We start from the raw sequence: 21,592 nt of genomic DNA on the forward strand, positions 1-21,592 counted from the left end.
ATAAGTTTTTTTTAAATTAAATTATAGCTACAGCTCTAAATAGATAAACATTTTATGACGTAAATGAGTCATTGAGAATAAAATAGAAATTATTTCTGCTAAGTCCAATGATGCTGCATGACACAATTTTCAATAACAAAATAATGGCAACTGTAAAACTGAAAGTGACAAAAGAAAAATCGGTATTATAGCAACTAACCCTTATTTCACAATCACCGAAATAAACAGAATTAATACAAAAGTAACTCAAGCATTTGAAAAAACTAAAAAATTCTAAACCATAACTTTTTAAAAAGCTTTAAAAATTCTTCAAAATCTCAAGACGTTTAATGTATAGCAGAAAAGGAATACAGTTTACAGAAAAAAATGCTGTACCTCGCTATGTTTCAAAATCTATTCCATAACATGTACTTAATGTAATGAATTTTATTGAAGAAAAAAACCTCATCACAAATTTTACAAGTGGATATGGCTACTTTCTTGCCCCAAGAAATTGCACAAAGTATCACAGACTAACCTTCAGCACCCTTACTTGAACACAGTCATTCTGAATAAATGTTTTCATCTTTATGATTTCTTTTCTCTAGTGGGTGGTCAGGGAAATAAGCAAAATAGCATTGCAAACTGTGGTGAGCTGCACAAAAGTTACAAAGAAACAAAAAAGGTCTCAATTGTTTGGTTTAATCAGAAAGTATTGTACTGAAGAACTGCTGTCAATCTATACTATTTTTTCTACTTTTTAAATAGTTGAAATTACAGACATTATGGGGATATCACTGTCTGCTCCTACACAATTAGAAGCAACTCTTCAATTAATGTTGGCAAAATTACAGTCTAAGCCGGGTTTCAGGTACATGGCACTTGACCTCTCGGGTTACCATTTCCAAGTCTCCTCCCACATTCCCAGATTTTAACACACAAATATATTCTATTGTTTATGTAATATAAATCTGGCAAACAAATATTTATTTTAAATAAGGTATCTAAAGCAGAATTTGAAAATATATTTATCCATATTTTCTTAATAAATCAGGAATAATTTCAAATTGTTATATCCTGGTGCCAAAAGTCATTACAAGGTTTACAAAACATGCAATAATTTTAGTAAACATTAACACTTACTGAAAATACAACTTCCCTTCCAGACCCAAATGACTGGACACAATTCTTTCACCCCCAATCTGCCCTAATTTCACACTCCAAAAAATTATGGAAAACATTTTTCAAAGATATATTAACTATTTTGTGGGTTTTTTTGGTTGTTTAAAAACATTGGGCTGGAATTCTCTTGATCCATCTTACACTGGAATTTACGCCAATCTTGTTAACAGCAATTTACACTGACATTGCCTGAGAATCTCAAACGTAAAAACTGGTGTGAAACAAGCAGAAACAATCGGGGCCCAGGAAAGCACGGAACATACACCATCTATCTTCTTTAAGTCCCTCCTTATCTTATTGCTCTTAGGATGTGCTGTTATGAAATTTAAAATTTGAAGCCATCATTTATGCACATTAAGCACAACATATTTACAAAAATGCAATCATGAAGCTTTTCTATTTTTAATTTAACAGATTCTGAGACCATTAAAAAAAAACGACCAAAGATTTGGAAAACATAGTGCAGCTATCAGTCAGGAGAAATTTTTAAAAATGCTATGAAGTACCAGAAATAGTAACTTCGGGTCCTGTGGTGCTTAAAATTTTGGCCGTAAATTTACACCCCTTCAGAGCTGTTGTAAATGCAGGAAATTTGTATTCTCTGGGCTTTTGCATAGGGGCTGAGCTGCGTTAATGAGCTAAATGGGGCTTCAGCTATTATAATTCAGGAGCAAGGAAATGCACGCACTGCAATGTTTCTGTGTAACACCAGCACAAATCAGTTATGCACGAGTTTCCTTGGGGGGGAAAAAAACAGCACAACTCTGCTCTTACACCATAATTATGCCGAAAATGTCTAGGAAATTCCGGGCCAATATTATTTCATAATAAAATCCACCAAAATGCCCTTTTTAATATGTTCATGGATCTTCCTCTCCCTTGTCACATTATAGAATGACAATCAGAATTGCTGGTCACATCTACCTACAACATTCAAACTTTTGACTCATGCACGACTTAATGTCAGACAGGCAGTATGACAGCACAGAGGTGGTTTGTGGAGTTGTGGGTGTCATCAGCATACATAAGGAAGCTGACCTTGTGTCTGAAGATTATATCACTGAGAGGGTAGCAGAAGAGTTTAGCCCAGCCAGTATATGATCCATACAGATAAGGACAGTCTCAGTTTGCTAATCTCAGCTGGAAAGGCAATAAAAGTGTTGAAACTGACCTCAATATCAAGTTCTTTCTTTAAGAAAGGGGGGAAAAAAATCTATCAACAATTATTGGAAGAGTATGTGAGTGGAAACTGGGTTAGGACAAGGTGAGAGTCAACAATAATGGAACAGAATTGATGCTTCCAGGAGAGGAGAGCATAAAGCTGCAGAGAGAAAATAAATGACTTTGAGAACAAAATGTACACTTTCTTTTAAAAAATTATGTTCCTCCTTTATTAAAATAAAAAATTGTTTGTATTATTTTCGAAATAATTTCTGGAAGTATATTTTTTCATGCCATTACATAATCCCAGGAGACACCAAACACAAATCACTGAAGGCGCTCTTTAAACCCACATCCTAACTCTCAGACTCTATGATGTATTCTTCATTCCCAACTTTTGCAAACACACGGAATCCATGCAAAGAAAATGTTTTCCATGGAACGACAAACTTCCCTTAAAAGGGGAGATCTGAATAATGGGCACTGAAAGCACTGAGCCAAAGCTACAGAACCTATAAGCAATAACAATAACTGCAAAGGATAGAAACACCAAAAATTGGGAGGTGGACCACCCAAAGCTTTCATTCATTAATCCAAAGCTAATTACAATTACTTAACAATTATTGATTGTTTACCACATTTTTCTGTTAATGGAATTATATCAAGCAGAAAACGCCTCTCCTCCTTTAGCTTCTCAAGCAAGAGTCAGAACTGTCCCCAAATCAAACCTGTACAGCATACCTAGGGCACTCAACTTCGCCTATAGCTTTCAAAAGTTTGACATGTATTATATGTGAAAATAACATTACTTACATTTCTGATGCTACTAAAGAATATGTCTGCAGTTACAGCAAATGGTACATATACAGCAGATTATGATTAAGAAAAAGTTCAGTTTTTCAACACGTTGCTTATGTCAAGAACTGCTCATCATGAATTCACACTCCTAATGTTCCCAACTAATCCCAGAATTGATATATACTTCTAACCCACATTATTAGGGAGAACTAAGAGCACAGTAACTTTCTCAAAGCTACACTTAAGTTTATTACATATCAGCTACAACTCTCAGACCATCAATCTCTTATTAACACATTCTGTGCAATGGAACTCAGATAGATCTGCATTCATTTATTCAGGTTCAGAGCCCATACAGTCACACAAAGATCCTTTAGCTTCAACAATAAAGCGCTAGCCATGCTTCTAATTCTCTTCCAACGAGTTACGGCATTTTGCACGGAAGTCAGATGCAAACACATTCTCCAATATCTGATCCTGATTTTCCACTTCCATCCATTACCCATTAAATCAATGAATCTGTTAAATCTGTATTCATTAAATCAGCAAACAGCACATTTGATAAAATTTGCCCCAGATGTTACCAGTCCTCAAATGGTTAAAATGCTCCACTACTTTTCAAGTTCTGACCCTGTAAATAATGCAAGCTCCAATTAAAAGCAGCAATCTTTCATAATTTGGGCGTTATAATATTTACAAATATAATAAATCCTACCTACAAGCCATCCATCTGATAGATTAAGTATCCACAGGTGATATGAGCCATTTTCCTAAAAATGTTAAGTATAAGGCCAATGCAGTATACATAGCTACAGCAGTCTGTATGCCATTTGAAAGCTTTAATCCACTGCAATCTAAAAACAAAAATGGAATTTTGCTGCGCACTATCACTTTCTTAGATAAAATTAAAAACCTTTTTCTGAATATTATACTTTAGATTTGACAATAAAGATTAACAAAATAATTGGATTGAAAGGGAGTTGCAACAGACCAGGAAGGAGAATGATCAGGTGATAATTATAAGAAAATAGGTTTTAAAAGGTTAGAAAATACAAAATGCTGCAGTATATCATAATAAAATGTTAAACTTTTTCAAGCTACAGATGACAGTTTCTGAAAAATGCAGTTCAAAGCATGCTAATTAAAATAAAGAAAAAATGTAACCTTTATTTGTATTCTCCTTTAGAATATTTATTATGGTTTGATCTACTACCTCAAGATTTTAAGTGATGAAAAACAAGTTCATAAGCTTTGAAGAAACAGGGAATTTCATTGCTCATAACTGTTTGGCAGGGTTGGATATTAATGCTGCAGGCAGAGATTGGGTCATCTAGGCCTATATTCACTAGAGTTTAGAAGAATGAGAGGTGATCTCATCGAAACATATAAAATTCTAACAGGACTAGACAGACTAGATGCAGGGAGGACGTTCCCGATGACTGGAGAGTCCAGAACCAGGGGTCACAGTCTCAGGATACGGGGTATGCCATTTAGAACCCAGATGAGGAGAAATTTCTTCACTCAGAAGGTGGTGAACCTGTGGAATTCTCTACCACAGAAGGCAGTGGAGGCCAAGTCATTAGATGTATTCAAGAAGGAGATAGATATATTTCTTAATGCTAAAGGGATCAAGAGATATGGGGAAAAAAGCAGGAACAGGGTACTGAGTTGGACAATCAGCCATGATCATTTTGAATGGTGGAGCAGGCCCAAAGGGCCTACTCTTGCTCCTATTTTCCATGTTTCTATGTTAGACAACGGAATCACGTTAATAAAAATTGCCAGTATGTCAACTAAAGTTTGGAGACTGAAAATGCAACATAAATATCAATGTACTGCAAAACAATCTGAAACCTCCAAAACAAAGAACTTGATTTAAGAACCATATCATGGGTGTGTCAAACTGCTACACTACACAAAACTTATGTAACTGCAATATACTTTTAAAACAGTAAAGCAGACTTTCAAAATCACTTTTTAATGTAATTTTCACCCCTTTCAGACACAAACGTCCAGAGTCTCTTCTCAAAAAAGTCGACACAAAAAGCTTCCTGCATGTTTAACTGGAAGGTGCTCACTGATCCATCAGGTCAGTTTTATTCCTAACATTAGTTCACTGCAAAATGTGCTTGTCTCTGACAGACTAATATTAATCTCAATAATTGATTGGGATGCAGCATTTATCTGTTATTTTGAACATTTTTAATCAAGGCAGTTATATGAGATACGACGTCTTGTCAATTTTGAGGCCCTGTGAAATGCAAGCAATGAACAATTTAAAAATTGCACATACTGTATTGGTCTGCAACAACTGGAAAATGGTTTCTATACAATTCTGATAATGGCCTTAAGATATGACATTTACCTTGGTTAGCTCCTAGCAGGTACACATGTAATTATCAGATGTTCTTACAATAGGGAGAATATAAAACTACAATTAAAGCAAAATTACCACAACAGTTTCTAAAAGAATGAATAACAGAGAACAAACAACATAAAAGTGAAAAAACATTCAAGGGAGAGACTGCAGGCAGACAAAGCACATGAGCTACAGTTTATTCAGCCTACCTAAATTTTAAATGGTGGTCAAAGCACAGTAGCTTGAGCGAAATTCTGCTTGAAATAAAAAAAACTGTGAATCTTTAATTATGCTTTTTTGATTTACTGATCATTGCTGGCAGAATCACAATATTAATAGTGATCATGAAACATAGAAACATAGAAAATAGGAGCAGGAGTAGGCCATTCAGCCCTTCGAGCCTGCTCCGCCATTCAATATGATCATGGCTGATCCTCTATCTCAATACCATATTCCCGCTCTCTCCCCATGCCCCTTGATGCCTTTTGTGTCTAGAAATCAATCCAGCTCCTCCTTAAATATATTCAGTGACTTGGCCTCCACAGCCTTCTGTGGTAGAGAATTCCACAAGTTCACCACCATCTGAGTGAAGAAATTTCTCCTCATCTCAGTCCTAAATGTCCTACCCCGTTTCCTGAGACTGTGACCCCTCGTTCTGGACCCCCCAGCCAGGGGAAACATCCTCCCTGCATTCAGTCTGTCTAGCCCTGTCAGAATTTTATATGTTTCAATGAGCTCCCCTCTCATTCTTCTAAACTCGAGTGAATACAGGCCAAGTCGACCCAATCTCTCCTCATACGACAGTCCTATCATCCCAGGAATCAGTCTGGTGAACCTTCGCTGCACTCCCTCTATAGCAAGTATATCCTTTCTTAGGTAAGGAGACCAAAACTGCACACAATACTCCAGGTGTGGTCTCACCAAGGCCCCGTATAACTGCAGTAAGACATCCTTGCTCCTGTACTCAAATCCTCTTGCAATGAAGGCCAACATACTATTTGCCTTCCTAACTGCTTGCTGCACCTGCATGTTTGCTTTCAGTGACTGGTGTACAAGGACACCCAGGTCCCTTTATACATCAACATTTCCCAATCTATCACCATTTAAATAATACTCTGTTTTTCCTTCCGAAGTGGATAACTTCACATTTATCCACATTATACTGCATCAGTCATGTATTTGCCCACTCACTCAACTTGTCTAAATCGCCCTGAAGCCTCTTTGCATCCTCCTCACAACTCACAATCTCACCTAGTTTTGTGTCATCAGCAAACTTGGAAATATTACATTTGGTTCCCTCAACCAAATCATTGATGTATATTGTGAATAGCTGGGGCCCAAGCACTGATCCCTGCGGTACCCCACTAGTCACTGCCTGCCACCTCGAAAAAGACCCATTTATTCCTACTCTCTATTTCCTGTCTGTTAACCAATTTTCAATCCATGCCAATATATTACCCCAATTCCATGTGCTTTAATTTTGCACACTAACCTCTTATGTGGGACTTTATCAAAGGCCTTCTGAAATTCCAAATAAACCACATCCACTGGATCTCCCTTATCTATTCTACCAGTTACATCCTCAAAAAACTCTAGTAAGTTTGTCAAACATGATTTCCCTTTCATAAATCCATGTTGACTTTGTCTTATCCCGTTGATATTTTCTAAGTGTCCTGTTATCACATCCTTTATAATAGACTCTAGCATTTTCCCTACTACTGATGTTAGGCTAACCGGTCTGTAGTTTCCTGTTTTCTCTCCCTCCTTTTTTAAATAGTGGGGTTACATTTGCCACCCTCCAAATCAGCAGGAACTGTTCCATAATCTATAGAATTTTGGAAGATGACAAATAATGCATCCACTATTTCCATGGCTACCTCTTTTAGTACTCTGGGATGCAGATTATCAGGCCCTGGGGATTTATTGGCTTTCAGTCGCATTAATTTCTCCAGCACTATTTTTTTACTAATACTAATTTCCTTTAATTCCTCCTTCTCACTACTCCCTTGGTTCCCTAGCATTTCTGGAAAGTTATTTGTGTCCTCTTCCATGAAGATAGAACCAAAGTATTTGTTTAATTGCTCTGCCATTTCCTTGTTCCCCATTATAAATTCTCCCGTTTCTGACTATAAGGGACCTACATTTGTCTTCATTAATCTTTTTTTTGAGATATGCAAATACAAGCTATTGAAAAAAAACTATTAAGGCAGGGTTATATAATGGAGGATTGCAGGTTCAATTCTCCCCACTTAATTCCTGTTATCAGTCACACCCTTGTAGGGAGGCGCTCAGGGGATTCCACACATCTACTCAGACTGGTGGAATAGATACAAGAGAAAATAATAGTGAGACTGCTATTATGGACCTTAGGGCAGCCAACTGAAGCCTGGAAGTAGTTGAATGGCCTGTCAACTATAGGCAGTTTGGCTTACTGCAAGGGCAATAAAATTATACAGATGAATAGACCACAGGGGATTTTGATTAAAAGCAGCTGATAATGCAGTCAGGTAGCTTATAGACATTTCAGCACAGAAAATGGCATTTCAGTCCATTGCAAGCTCTTTAACTACAACGATCACTCTAACCCCATTTCCCTGCACTTTCCTCTTATTTTTTTAATATTCTTTTTCTGCTCAGGTTGGATTCTGCAAATAATGGAAATCTTAGTGGTGCAGTGGGAGGTTGGGATTAGGATGTATTGGTGAGACTGAATAGTGGAAGCTATACTTTGTATCAAGCAGTGTTGTACCTGACCTGGATTGGATGAGGGGACAGTGTAGAGGGAGTGCTACTCTTTTCAATATTCTGGGATACACCATCTTCTACTTTTAGTCCCTTTAACTTTGTTAATAAAGTTTTCTTTTTAATATTTATCTTGTTGTGGCTCTTCCACATCCTCCTCAGGTATTCCTACAGTCCTATGTTCAGCTTCCTTTATAAAAACTGAGACAAAATACTGATTAACCATCTCTGTCACTCCCTCACTCTCAAGTACAAGATCATCCCATTCATCCCTAAGTAGTCCCATCCTTTGTTGACTATCCATTTAATCCTTATTTCCCTTTGCAAGTCTTCTTTCACACTCCTTCTTAGCATTCCTAACTTTTATTATTTATAAGACACAATCGCAAGATAATTATGGATGAGGAAGACATTCGACATCATCCAGAAGCACCTACAGTCCTCCCACTGCAGTACCTAATTGTTTCTTAAATGTATCCAGGATTGTCACTGCCATCAACCACTATATCTGGATGTCCATTCCAAGTATGTATCACTCCCTGCATGAAGACCTTCTTCCTGATAGGAGTCCTAAAGTTACTTTTTATTAATTTGACCCCTTGTCCTACTGCCACAATTTAACCTAAAGTAATATTCCAGACATCTACTTTTCCATATTATTTAAAACATTATATACCTCTACAAGATGAAAAGCCCAAGTCCCTCTAGTCTTTGCTCTTATCTCAAACCCCTAACATTAGGGGACCATCAGCCTCCTGGTTCTTCTCACTGCCTCCAGCATTCATGGAGGACACGTGTTGGTTATTTTTCCATATTATATACAATACTATGCTCTTATCTGCATTAAATTTCATCTGCCTACATGTTTATTTTGCTCAACTCACTATTTTTTTGAGATGCTTCCTCCAATTCCACTGCCCTTCCTAATATAGTATCAGAAAATATGACCTCTTTTCATTGAGTTTATAAATTGGGGTTATTTATGTAAATAGCAAACAATAGTGGTCCCAAGGCTGAGCCCTGGGGCACCCCACTCAGTAGTACCCCCCACAACCTAGCTGCTGTAACTAGCACTCACTGCTTTCTACCCTTCAACCAGTTTGAATAATAGCCTTTTATAAGGGACTTTCTCCAATGCCTTTTGGAAATCTAGCTACACTATGTCACAGGGGTTTTCACAGTCCACCTGAAATATTACTTCCTCAAAGTTGTGAAGATTGGTCAGACATGATCTTCCTCTTCTAAATTCATGTTTAGTGTGCTGGTTCCTCAAGTAGGAACCTAGAGTTATACCAGTTTCAATTAGCATTCACATTTAGGCTTCTCCTACATATCAGTTGTAGCATCGGTGGAAAAGCAAAAACAAAAACAAAACCCACTCAAATACACCTTCAGGAAGGTTAGGGAAAAAGCGCTAGTGACAATATTCATGAATACGTCTGTAGACTAGATGGTCTACCCCCCTGTAACAAATAGCACTATGGATACAAGAAGCTGCCTTCAAAGAAAAAAATTAAAACTACTTAAGAATACCACAGGATGAAAACAGCGGCAGATCAGCGCTGCGACGTAGGGACTTAGGTTTCATGATTCCCCCACATGGAACCTTATTGATTTGAAACAGACTAGCAAATTAGAGAAGCTGTGCAGCTGCAACGAACGACTGTTAAGAGGCTGATTAAAGGCAGCATCACAGAAGTGTAAGGAATAAGACAGGCCTAAAGCAGAGGAAAAAATAATTAAAATGGGGAAGAGGGTACCTTTTCCATCATATGTAAACACCTTTAAAGTGCGGGGTAATTACTACTTGGCCGCACTGTAATGCGGGGTGTTCTGTGCGCGTGCGGGAACACTGGCCGCACTGTAATGCCGGGCGTTCTCTGCGCGTGCGGGAACACTGGCCGCACTGTAATGCCGGGCGTTCTCTGCGCGTGCGGGAACACTGGCCGCACTGTAATGCCGGGCGTTCTCTGCGCGTGCGGGAACACTGGCCGCACTGTAATGCCGGGCGTTCTCTGCGCGTGCGGGAACACTGGCCGCACTGTAATGCCGGGCGTTCTCTGCGCGTGCGGGAACACTGGCCGCACTGTAATGCCGGGCGTTCTCTGCGCGTGCGGGAACACTGGCCGCACTGTAATGCCGGGCGTTCTCTGCGCGTGCGGGAACACTGGCCGCACTGTAATGCCGGGCGTTCTCTGCGCGTGCGGGAACACTGGCCGCACTGTAATGCCGGGCGTTCTCTGCGCGTGCGGGAACACTGGCCGCACTGTAATGCCGGGCGTTCTCTGCGCGTGCGGGAACACTGGCCGCACATTAATGCCGGGCGTTCTCTGCGCGTGCGGGAACACTGGCCGCACTGTAATGCGGGGCGTTCTCTGCGCGTGCGGGAACACTGGCCGCACTGTAATGCGGGTGTTCTGTGCGCGTGCGGGAACACTGGCCGCACTGTAATGCGGGTGTTCTGTGAACGTGCGGGAACACTGGCCGCACTGTAATGCGGGTGTTCTGTGCACGTGCGGGAACACTGGCCGCACTGTAATGCGGGTGTTCTGTGCACGTGCGGGAACACTGGCCGCACTGTAATGCGGGGCGTTCTGTGCACGTGCGGGAACACTGGCCGCACTGTAATGCGGGGCGTTCTGTGCACGTGCGGGAACACTAGCTGCACTGTAATGCCGGGCGTTCTCTGCGCGTGCGGGAACACTGGCCGCACTGTAATGCGGGGCGTTCTCCATGCAGGAACACTGGCCGCACTGTAATGCGGGTGTTCTGTGCGCGTGCGGGAACACTGGCCGCACTGTAATGCGGGTGTTCTGTGCGCGTGCGGGAACACTGGCCGCACTGTAATGCGGGTGTTCTGTGCACGTGCGGGAACACTGGCCGCACTGTAATGCCGGGCGTTCTCTGCACGTGCGGGAATGTTGGGGGGGGGCGGGGTTCTGTGCACGTGCGGGGTTTAAACGGTGAAAACCCGCTGCGCAGCGAGCAGCTCGTCCCGCTCACATTTCACGCAAGCCTGTTACAAAAAAAATAGCAAAAACTGTGTTAAGGGAACCAGGACCGTGCTAAAATATAACAATTCAGAATTCAGGCCAGAGGGGCACAAAACTTCCATGGAATGATGAATGTTTTACTCACTTTTGTTTTAATGAGGATAGCCCCGTTTAAATATTCACTATCCGGTACGGCAGGGTTGCAATTGTATTGTATGTGCGTGTGTTTTATTTTGTTTCTCTCCTTCGGGTTTGACAGCTCCTCACGCGTACACAACCAAGCATTTCCGGCCACATCTACGCAGTCGCGATTCGCAGCGCATGCCGGGAATTGTAGTTCGCGCGGCGCGAAATACCGAGCGGCGCGAACTACAATCCCCACAATGCTGAGCCGTGACGCGGGCAATCAATCGTCTCCCACACCCCGCTCGCACTGGAAAATCAGCGCGGTCGCTGCCCGCCCACCACCAACGCTGATTGGTTCATCCAACTCTTATTTAGAACGGTTGCCAAGAGCGACTTCACTGGTCAATGGATGATTGCGCCGTCAGTCAAAACGTGTATTGCGATCTTCAGGACGCATGCGCGGAACTCCAATACAAATCGAAGCTCGCTGGTGTTGCAGCAGGTTTTGCGAGGGAGGGCTCAGGATGCTCGAACTGGTGCATTTTATTAAACTGACTTGATAACCTTCCTATCGCAGTCATCGTTTTACAGCGACTTTAGATCCGGATGCCCCCGCACCTGAGACTGCTCCAAATAAAATTAATGGATATTGTCACTTTCCATATTTAAACAAACTGCAGTCGTATCTTAACAAGGCTCCTTTTTTAAAAAAAAAAGTTTAGGAAAGACTCTAGCTTCCGTGTCTACAACATTAACAAAAGTTAGCAATTGAAAGATTTCTAATATCAGTTTTATTAAGGTCATCAGTTACGATTCAATTTCCAGTAACCAGGACGATTTATCAGTACTGGGAGTCGCGTCAGTTATGGTGCTCGTTATTGTGTAAAGAACCTGCAAGATATCTTACATATGCCCTCTTCGGTCTAGCCAAACTGGGGTAAACGTTATTGAACGTATAGTTAGCTGAAAAAAGCGTAATACCCTATTATTAGTCAATTTAAGTTAAATAAATATCTAATATCAAGTTTTGCCATTACGTTATATGCCATATATCATGTCCCTTTGATGAATACTTCTGAAAAAGCACGTCGTTTGAAGTTGGTTTAACAAGAGCGATGCCTGTGCCAGATTACTGACTGGCTAAATAATTGCTTCCTCACTCTAATTCAAGTAGCTTTTGTACATTTGAAAGTTATCGTTAGGTTTACCACTAATTTACAGCAATCAGTTAACAGTCTGGGACTCGATTCGTTTTGTTCCAAACTCAGCGCGCTCATAGCCACCCATTCATTTTCTGTAAATAATTTTAATCAAATCAACCTACAGTAGCTCTGTTGCGCACGTTTACATTCAGGCAGTGTCTCGCATTTAGAAGTGATTTACAGTTTTTGTAAACATTTTAACGCATATCATCGATGTGAACTCAGTGGCAAGACAGCTGTATTTTCTTCTTTAAGTAAAACCACAACAGAAACTGGAAGTCGTCTGCCTCCTAACACTTTTTGAGGAAATAAGCTGTGAAGAAAGCATCAGAGGGCTTTGATAGGCTCAGATCATAACAAGTAGGCGTTTGCACTTTTTACGATTGGATATGTAAATGATTTTAATAGAGCTTTTTTTTTAGCAAAGCCTTACTCTGGGGGACGCTTTATAACTTTCATTCATTCACGGAAATGTTTTAGTGTGCAATCTACAGCCGCTCCCTGAAAACTTTTTGCCCCCATCAGCGAGGAGCAAAATATACATTCATGTATATATTTGGGGCAAGAATCGGAGTTGGAAAAATACCAACGTGATCGTCTCGACTTCTCGTCTTACAAGGGAATACAGTGTATTTTAAAGTGGTTGATGACTCCTACAGCCACCACGTGCTCTTTGATGTCTCATCATCGCTCACTTTTTTCATGACCACAAACTTGCTTTATAATCCCAACCTCCGTGAAACCACCAGTTGGAAACTGTGGCTTTTCCCCCCTCTTGATCGCCTTGACCACAAGTTGGATTAGAAGTTTTCTCCCCAAAGACATACCTTTGGAATATATTTATAGTTACAGGAGGAATAACCGACCTTCCTGAAAAAAGAAAACAGTTCTCTTTTTTTACAAAAGAGAGAAAACGAAAAATAAAGAAACTGGACTGGATTGAGTGACAATAACTGATATTAATTGGACAGATTGACTATTTGTGGCTACTGTAAAGCCCCTAATCAAAGTGTTGTGATGCGTATTCCCGTAGATCCCACTACGAGCCGGCGCTTTACTCCACCGTCCACCACATTACCAGCATCGGGGAAGATGAGCGATGTGAGCGGGATGGTCCCTCACCAGGAGCCCGGGCCCGGAGTGGGAGCAGCCGGGGCAGCAGCGGCGGCAGCTGCAGCGCTGGGCAGGTCCCTGATCCGGCCCCATGAGAACCGAACCATGGTGGATATCATCGCCGATCACCCAGCAGAGTTGGTCCGGACTGACAGCCCCAACTTCCTCTGCTCTGTCCTACCGTCCCACTGGCGGTGTAACAAAACCCTGCCTGTGGCATTCAAGGTAAAACCCGTCTTCTTATTAGAGTAAGAAGAAAACATTGCAAGCATACCGAGCAGTAAACATGCTTTATAAAAGTAAACGCTTACATTTACGGCAGCTTGAAGTGTACGTAAATCTACACTTGCAGCTTTTAATGTGCATTAGTATTCAAATCATTTTATGTGAATTTATAACTTTTTAGTTTGTTAAGAGTAATACTGTATCAACTTTCTGAATCTGCATTTTATATTTAAACACAGATCTCGACTGTAAAACTAGTGAATGCGCAGCATTTTCTCTACTGTGTTGCATGTGGCACATACTATTTACTAATCGTGTACACCTATGTCTGAGGACAGGGCACACAGTAATGTGGATCAATTCTTGACATGAACTTTAAGCGTTTTATAATTGTTACATAAATATAATGAACAGCATACATAAAGTCATTTTTTAAAAAAAAATTCAGTAATAGTAACTTGTTGGTAACACAGGATCATTTCAACTCTTTACAAAGAGCAGACTGTGTATTGCAAACTAATTCCCTAAATGCGATACCCCTAAATACGCGTTGCTATAATGATAATCAGTCACGAAGATTGTGGAAGGAACAGTTGGGACAATGTTCGCACACATTCCTACAAAGCATAACAAGTTATTTTCTCTCCACAATAAAATACGCCACGGGGTCAAGTCAACGTATTATTTTTAGTTTGAAGCGTATTGAGGGAAGATGGGAAAAAATCCACCATTTATAAAGAGAACATAAAAGGACAATATCTATCATTGGGGTTTGTTTAGGAACCGTGTAAACCAGAGCCTCCCCAGAGCCATCTGAAGCTGTTCCCCCCTCACCCCTCCGTGCGCCCTGATCTTAGTAAGCCAGCTCCCTGGTAACTAGCCCCCTGTCCCCCTGTATTGATGCTGTGTGTTGCTCTCTGACAGGTTGTAGCCTTGGGGGATGTTCCTGACGGCACTGTGGTCACTGTCATGGCCGGCAATGATGAGAATTATTCGGCCGAACTCCGCAACGCCTCGGCAGTAATGAAGAACCAAGTGGCTCGTTTCAATGATTTGCGCTTCGTGGGCCGGAGTGGAAGGGGTACAGTAATTTACCTAATTTAAATTCGTGGTCACTTTAGCAATATATATCTATTACATATATATGTGTGTGTGTGTGTGTTTGAGGTCCAAGTGCAGTATTTCCAAGGTACGGGAACGTGACACCATCTAGCATTTATACTGGTTTAGAAATGATTGTTAACAAGACGTGGTTGCATCCGATTTAAACAGTGACAGTCGGGTCTATGTATCTGCCTCCCTCTCCATCTGATTCTTTCTGCTGAATTATTACTTTTTGTCCAGTTCTTTGTTTTATATCTGTTTGTCTATCCTATCAACCTCCCAGTATTTTGGACAGACTTTCTTTTCCTCTCTCTCTTTCGTGTGTTCGCCTGCTAATTTCACTATTTGGACTGTAGTCATCGTCTTTCAACAAAAGAAACATATTATTTGGTCAAATGAGTTGAAAACGCTGAACAGAGTTATAAGGACTCTTCCCAGATGTCCAATGCAGAAGCTTATCTGCATTTTGAAGTTCTACCGTGTCAAAATCTTTGTAAGCACAGTACTCTTCTGAAAACAAAAATGAAGGAAGTGACAGGTTTTCTTCCAGTTTAATCCTTTGTGGATCAGCTTTCTCTTTTTGCTTGGAACAGACATATAGTTAATGGCCGGAAGGATTTCTCTTACAAGCCAACACTTTTCTAAATGTAATCCTGGCAAAAAGGGAGAGAAAAAAGGGGTTTCTAAAACACATATTGGGTGCCAAGTCTGCATTGTTTTCTATAAAAAGAAATGTATTAACTAAAGGACTCTAAGCCAATACACAATGCAAGCACGTAAACTGAATGTACCTGAAAAAGTTGTTTAAAAAGTTCAAAGAAATCACAAAGGAGTGGTGTACCCAGTTTCACTGTTTTGCTTTTCTCTTGGCTCGCTTCCCAAAAAGCATTTTTTTCTTTCAAAAAAAGACTAACTGCTTGCAGGCTTTTCACGCATGGGAGATGAAGAAAGCTTCTTTTGATGAAGTGTAATTATGTCCAAACAGACTTGACCCTTTTTTTCTTATGATCTTCACGGAACAAACCCCTGGTTTGCTTTGAAGCAGACGACTTGTTTCCAGCTTAGAGTGTGCCAAAGGCAGGAAGAGCTGCAAAAGAGTTTTAAGTTGAAACTTGTCTTATGAGATTCAGTTCAAGAGGAGGGAGAGGAAGAGATATGATCGTTAATTGATCCTCATTTCTACTGAACATTCAGAGAACCACCACCAACAGATCGCAGCCAGTGCGAACACAGGGAAGTGAGCACTCAAACCACTTAATCACTTGGAACTTGAGTTACCTATTAACTGATCCTAGACAGCAGACATAGACAAGCTTAGCTGACACAAGTAGAAGGTAAAACAATTGCACACATACAAATGAGCTAAACAGTGGACAAAGGACATTAGATCACACTGAACAGTCATGTGCAGATCTTTGAAAATTGGAAATTTTGAGGAAGTTAGTGTAACTGTGACTCATCAAGGCAAAATGTTTAAACATCAACAGAAAGACAAGTTGAAAGCTTTCAATTACAGAATGTTAGACCTTTAAACAAGATATGGACGTTAATGTCTACTAAGTGCACAGTCAGTAATACAGCTTGAAACAGTCTGTTCTGATTCATTCACTGGTTTATGCAAAGCCTTGTATTGATGCAAAGCGATGACTGTTTTATTGACTCACTTTACAACGCCCACCTTTTCCTGTCTTGAAGCATTACTGCATTAACTGCTATTGGGAATGACTAACTATTGCATATCTAACTTATTACATATGTGGGAACATCTATTCGAAAGGTGCAGGGGTTTTGTTCATACAATCCATTCCTTTTTCTGATACCCCTCTAGCATTTTACAAATTGTACAGCCACTGCATAGTTTTAAATAAGGCACTTTTATAATTAGTCAGATGGTTAACAGGCATCCATTTAGCTGTAATGAGTAAAGTAGTCCCACAGAAAAACACAATCTTCATAGAAACTTTCACATTTCAAAGTTATAGTCTCTTTTTATTTGGAGGAATGCGATCACCAGGTTTAAAATGATGTTATGGATAATTTAAATAGCCAACATCTAGCTTGTCAAAATAGAAACAGGTTCACTACAAAATTTAGAGATTAATTAAATTTGTGGATAGTATTACGGTTAATTATTATTTACCTCTGAGGTGGAGCTAATTAAAAGGTCAAAGTATCAATATTCCAGGTGAACTTTGTCAGTGTAGTGTAAGGACAATGATCAATATATACTTATCCTTGCCTCAGTCCTTTGATGTTGGGGTTGAAGAAAGAACATGCATTTGGATGGTGGTTTACCACATCTTCAGACTGTCCCAAAGTGCTTTAAAACCAAGCAATTACTTTTGAAGTGCAGTCACCGTTGTTATGTAGGCAGTTTGCACACAGCAAGGTCCCACAAACAGTAAGTGGATGAATAACCGGTTAATCTGTTTTGTATTGGTTGTATTGATTGAGAGACGAATGTTGACCAGGATATCTAGAGAACTGCCTGCCCTTCATTGGATAGTGTCATGGAATCTTTTAAATTCACCTGGGGTCTGAGCTTAACATCTCATCCAGAGGGAGAGGGAATGATGCCCCCACCACAGTCCTTTAGTGTGGTCAAGTACTGGAATTATTGATATTTACCCTGACACCAGTTCTGTGCAGTGTGTTGTGTCTTTTAAGAACATAAGAATTTTAAGGAAAAGGAAAAGGCCTTTAAGCCCAGTCAGACTGTCCCTTTTTGATAGGTAACCATCTACCTGCTGTCTTAACATACCCCTCAATCACATCTCTCCCCATACACTCATCCAATTTCTTCTTGAGCCCACTTGTACTGCCTGCTTCAACAGTCTTTTCGGGTAACTTCCTCCATACATCGGGTGAAGATGTTCTGCCTAATTCCCTTAATTTGTTTTGAATATGTAAATATATATGCACTAAATTTACAGAGTTCCCCTGTGAAACTCCTTGCCCATCTATTTTAGTGGCTTCACTAGGAACTCCATAAATGCAATTATATTAAAAACATATAATTAAAACAATGATGTAGGGTTGATGAAGGGATAAGTTCACACCATTCCTGTATTTATACCAACACCAATGGACTGATAAAGGGTTATCATTCTTGTGTTTATCTTTAACATTATTTTTATAATCCCATGTGCTGATATTTCTCACATGAGAAAATGAAAATATTGCACATGTGTGAAAATATCCTCTACTGCACGTATTGATAGAGTGATGCCACAACATATGGGGGTGGAGAACGTCTTATCACATTCACAAAATGAATTGTGGATACTGACTACCTTTAGCACTGAAAACTTCTCCAAAGTTTACATTTTTAAAACATTCACTGTTAGCATTCAACTTTTTTTCAAAAAAAAGAATGTTTATTGATTATAGTATATATAGTGCTAAATTACTGAGCTGCTTGTCTTGTGGCACAAAAGTGACTATTTAATAATAGCTGCAGCACTATGAGGTAGGTTGTGCTAGGAGCTAATCTCACCAAACTCCTACCCATCCCAATCACCCCACCCACCACTGCCCTCTCGGACTCTACCAGCAAATCAACAATCAACGGCCCTCTTGACACCTTGCCCCTTATTGAAGCCTCTCCCTCTTGGTCATTCCACCTGGTATGGCCACCATCAACAACAACTTGCATTTATATAGCACCGTTAACATAGTAAAATGTCCCAAGGCGCTTCACAGGAGTATTATCAAACAAAATTTGACACTGAATCACATAAGGAGATATTAGGACAGGTGACCAAAAGCTTGGACAAAGAGGTAGGTTTTAAGGAGCATCTTAAAGGAAGAGAGAGGGGTACAGATATTAGCGTATCTAGTGCACAACTAGTTTATCCATCCATTACCAGATCCGGCTGGACCACATCAAGTATTCTCAGGCCTCAAGCTCCACTATCAAAACTGGTCACTACGCCGGAATTATCCTGGAAAACAAAATAACCCCTGGCTTCTTTTCTCCACTATCAACCATCTCCTTAAACCATTCTCCCCTTCCCCCTCCACCCAACTCCAACAACAGAAATGAGGAACTCATGGACCTCTTTGTCACTAAGATTGAGACCATTCTTCAGCTGCCTCAGTTACTTGCTCCCTTCCCCTTGCCCTCCAAGCCAAATCTACCACCAAATTCCCTCCTGCCCCATCCCTGATCCCATGTCCTTCTCTAGTTTCTCTCCTCTCTCCCCACATTCCCTCTTCAAGCTCATTTTGTCCATGAAAACAACCTCATGCTCCCTTGGCCCCATTCGCACTAAACTGCTGAATACCCTGACTCCCATACTAGATGATGTTGTAAATGGTTCCTTTTCTTTGGTTACTGTCCCCCCCCATTTCAAAACTGCCATCATCATCATCATCATCCCCCTCCTCAGAAACCTACCTATGACCCCACTGTCATTGCAAACTGTCACTCCATCTCCAAACTTCCTTTCCTGTCCAGAGTCTTTGAACATGTTGTTGTCTTCCAAATCCATACCCATCTTTTGCACAACACCATGTTTGAATCTCTCCAATCAGATTTCTGTCCCTGGCCCAGCACTGAAATGGCCCTAACCAAAGTCACAAATAACAACCTCTATGATTATGACTGTGGTGCATTATCCATCCTCATCCTCCTTGACCTTTCTGCTGCCTTTGATAAGGTCGACCACACCATCCTTCTCCGATGCCTCTCCTCCTTTGTCCAGCTCAGTAGGACTGCCCTCGATTGGTTCCATTCTTACCTGTACCAATCATAGCCAGAGTATCTCCAGCAATACTTTCTCTTCTCACTCCCACACCATTATCTCTGCAGTTCCCCCAAGGATCTTTCCTTGGCCCCTCCTCTTTCTCATCTTGGCCCCCTCCTCTTCCTCAGCCCTTTGGCGGCATCATTCAAAGATACGGGGTCAGCTTCTACATGTACACTGGTGACTCCCAGCTCTGCCTCTCCATCACCTCTTTCAAATCTCCACTGCCTCTGTGCTGTCAGACTGCTTGTTTGACATCCAGTCCTGGATGAACCACAATTTCCTCCAGTTAAACATTGAGACCGAAGATATTGTCTTCGGCCCCTGCTACAAACTCTGTACCTCGCCACTGATTCCATCCCCCTCCATGGCTACTGCCTTTGGTTGAACCAGACTGTTCACAGCTTCAGCCTCCTACCTCCTACCTCCTACCTCCTACTTCCTATTTATCCCCGAGCTAAACCTCCAACCCCATATCCAGCCCATCACATAAACCACCTACTTCTACCACTGTATCATGACCCATCTCTACCCCTGCCTCAGGGAATCTGCTGTTGAAACCCTCATCCATGACTTTATCACCTCCAGACACAATAATTAGAATGTTCTCCTAGCCAGCCTTCTATACTCCACCCTCCATAACCTTCTGCTCATGCAAAACTCTGCTGCCCATATCTTATCCCACACTAAGTCCCGCTCACCCCATCCAATAACAACAATATGCATTTATAAGCACCTTTAATGCAGAAAAACATCCCAAGGGGCTTCACAGAAATGTAATCAGACAAAAATGGACTTGCTGATCAACATTGGCACCAGGACCCTCAAAGCCTCTAATTTTAAAATTCTCATCCTCATGTTTAAATCCTTTCATTGCCTCACCCCTCCCTATCTCTAAAATCCTCCAACTCTATACCCATCCCCATCAGAACTCTGCATTCCTCCAACTCTGGCCTCGTGCATCACCATGGCAGCATGCCTTGAGCCGACTAGGGCCTTTGCTCTGCGAATGCCTCCCTAAAAATCTCTTCGTCCCTCTCCTCCTTTAAGACCCTCTTTAAAATTCATACCTTTGATCAAACTTTTGGTCACCACTACTAAAATCCACTTTTTAGGCTTGGCTTCCATTTTTATCTGATTATGCATCAGTTAAGCACCTTGAGATATTTTTCTAGATTAAAGGCTATATAAATGCAAGTTGTTGTTGTTGAATTATAAGTCTTTCACACTTATTAAATAAACCTATAACATTTACCAATAGCCATGATTCTACCACACATGATGTCTTTTCCATGGGATCACTTTCCATATTTAATATCTTTGACATTATTGTGTGTGTGTATATTGTAAAAACACAGTTTCCTGCTCAGTGTTCAACAAATGTGGGAAGGATGCAATGTATAATGAACAGCAGTAAGAATTATTGTCAATTAATGAACCTGTGATCTTGAACTATCATTATTTAAAACAAATCACTTTCAATTAGTCAGAGGGAGAATTTTGAACAAGCTTTGTTACAAATAATTAAAGTGTAATATTTTGGTATCTAATCTTTGCAATCATATAGTGACTTTAAGGTAGCAAAACATCTCAAGTACTTAATTGCACTCCCCATTGAGGAAATGGTGAAAATAGCACTGGTTAATTCAGAAGAAAGGTGAGAAACAACACTATGACCAAATGGGGAGTTATGAAAGAGTTTTTATGCTCTTAAAAATCTCCATTATTATAATGAATATATAAATACAAAAATAAAAGCAGAAATCTGGAACATTGGGTTAGAGTACTGTCATTTCACCTTTGTGACCTGGGTTTCAATCTAGTCCCGACAGATAGGATGACTGTCTTTTCTCTCTGCCT

The 21,592-nt window shown here is 40.6% G+C and overlaps 2 protein-coding genes across 6 annotated transcripts in view; one reads left to right on the forward strand and one right to left on the reverse strand.

Annotated features, from left to right (window-relative positions):
- The window catches only part of supt3h (SPT3 homolog, SAGA and STAGA complex component), a 424,528-nt gene extending 413,025 nt beyond the window's left edge, over positions 1 to 11,503 (reverse strand). For both annotated transcript variants that reach the window (XM_067984482.1, XM_067984481.1), the window contains exon 1: positions 11,360 to 11,503. The gene's annotated coding sequence lies outside the window, so the exon portion shown is untranslated. The remainder of the gene's footprint in view (positions 1 to 11,359) is intronic.
- runx2a (RUNX family transcription factor 2a) overlaps positions 1 to 21,592 on the forward strand; it is a 177,446-nt gene that overhangs the window by 75,521 nt on the left and 80,333 nt on the right. For 3 of the 4 annotated variants that reach the window (XM_067984477.1, XM_067984480.1, XM_067984478.1), the window contains 3 exons: positions 5,123 to 5,209; positions 13,576 to 13,880; positions 14,805 to 14,961. In XM_067984477.1, coding sequence (XP_067840578.1) covers positions 5,123 to 5,209; positions 13,576 to 13,880; positions 14,805 to 14,961 — 549 coding nt within the window. The remainder of the gene's footprint in view (positions 1 to 5,122; positions 5,210 to 13,575; positions 13,881 to 14,804; positions 14,962 to 21,592) is intronic. The other variant, XM_067984479.1, reaches the window with a different exon arrangement.

This window comes from Heptranchias perlo, chromosome 5, assembly GCF_035084215.1.
Source record: "Heptranchias perlo isolate sHepPer1 chromosome 5, sHepPer1.hap1, whole genome shotgun sequence".
Classification (NCBI taxonomy): domain Eukaryota; kingdom Metazoa; phylum Chordata; class Chondrichthyes; order Hexanchiformes; family Hexanchidae; genus Heptranchias; species Heptranchias perlo.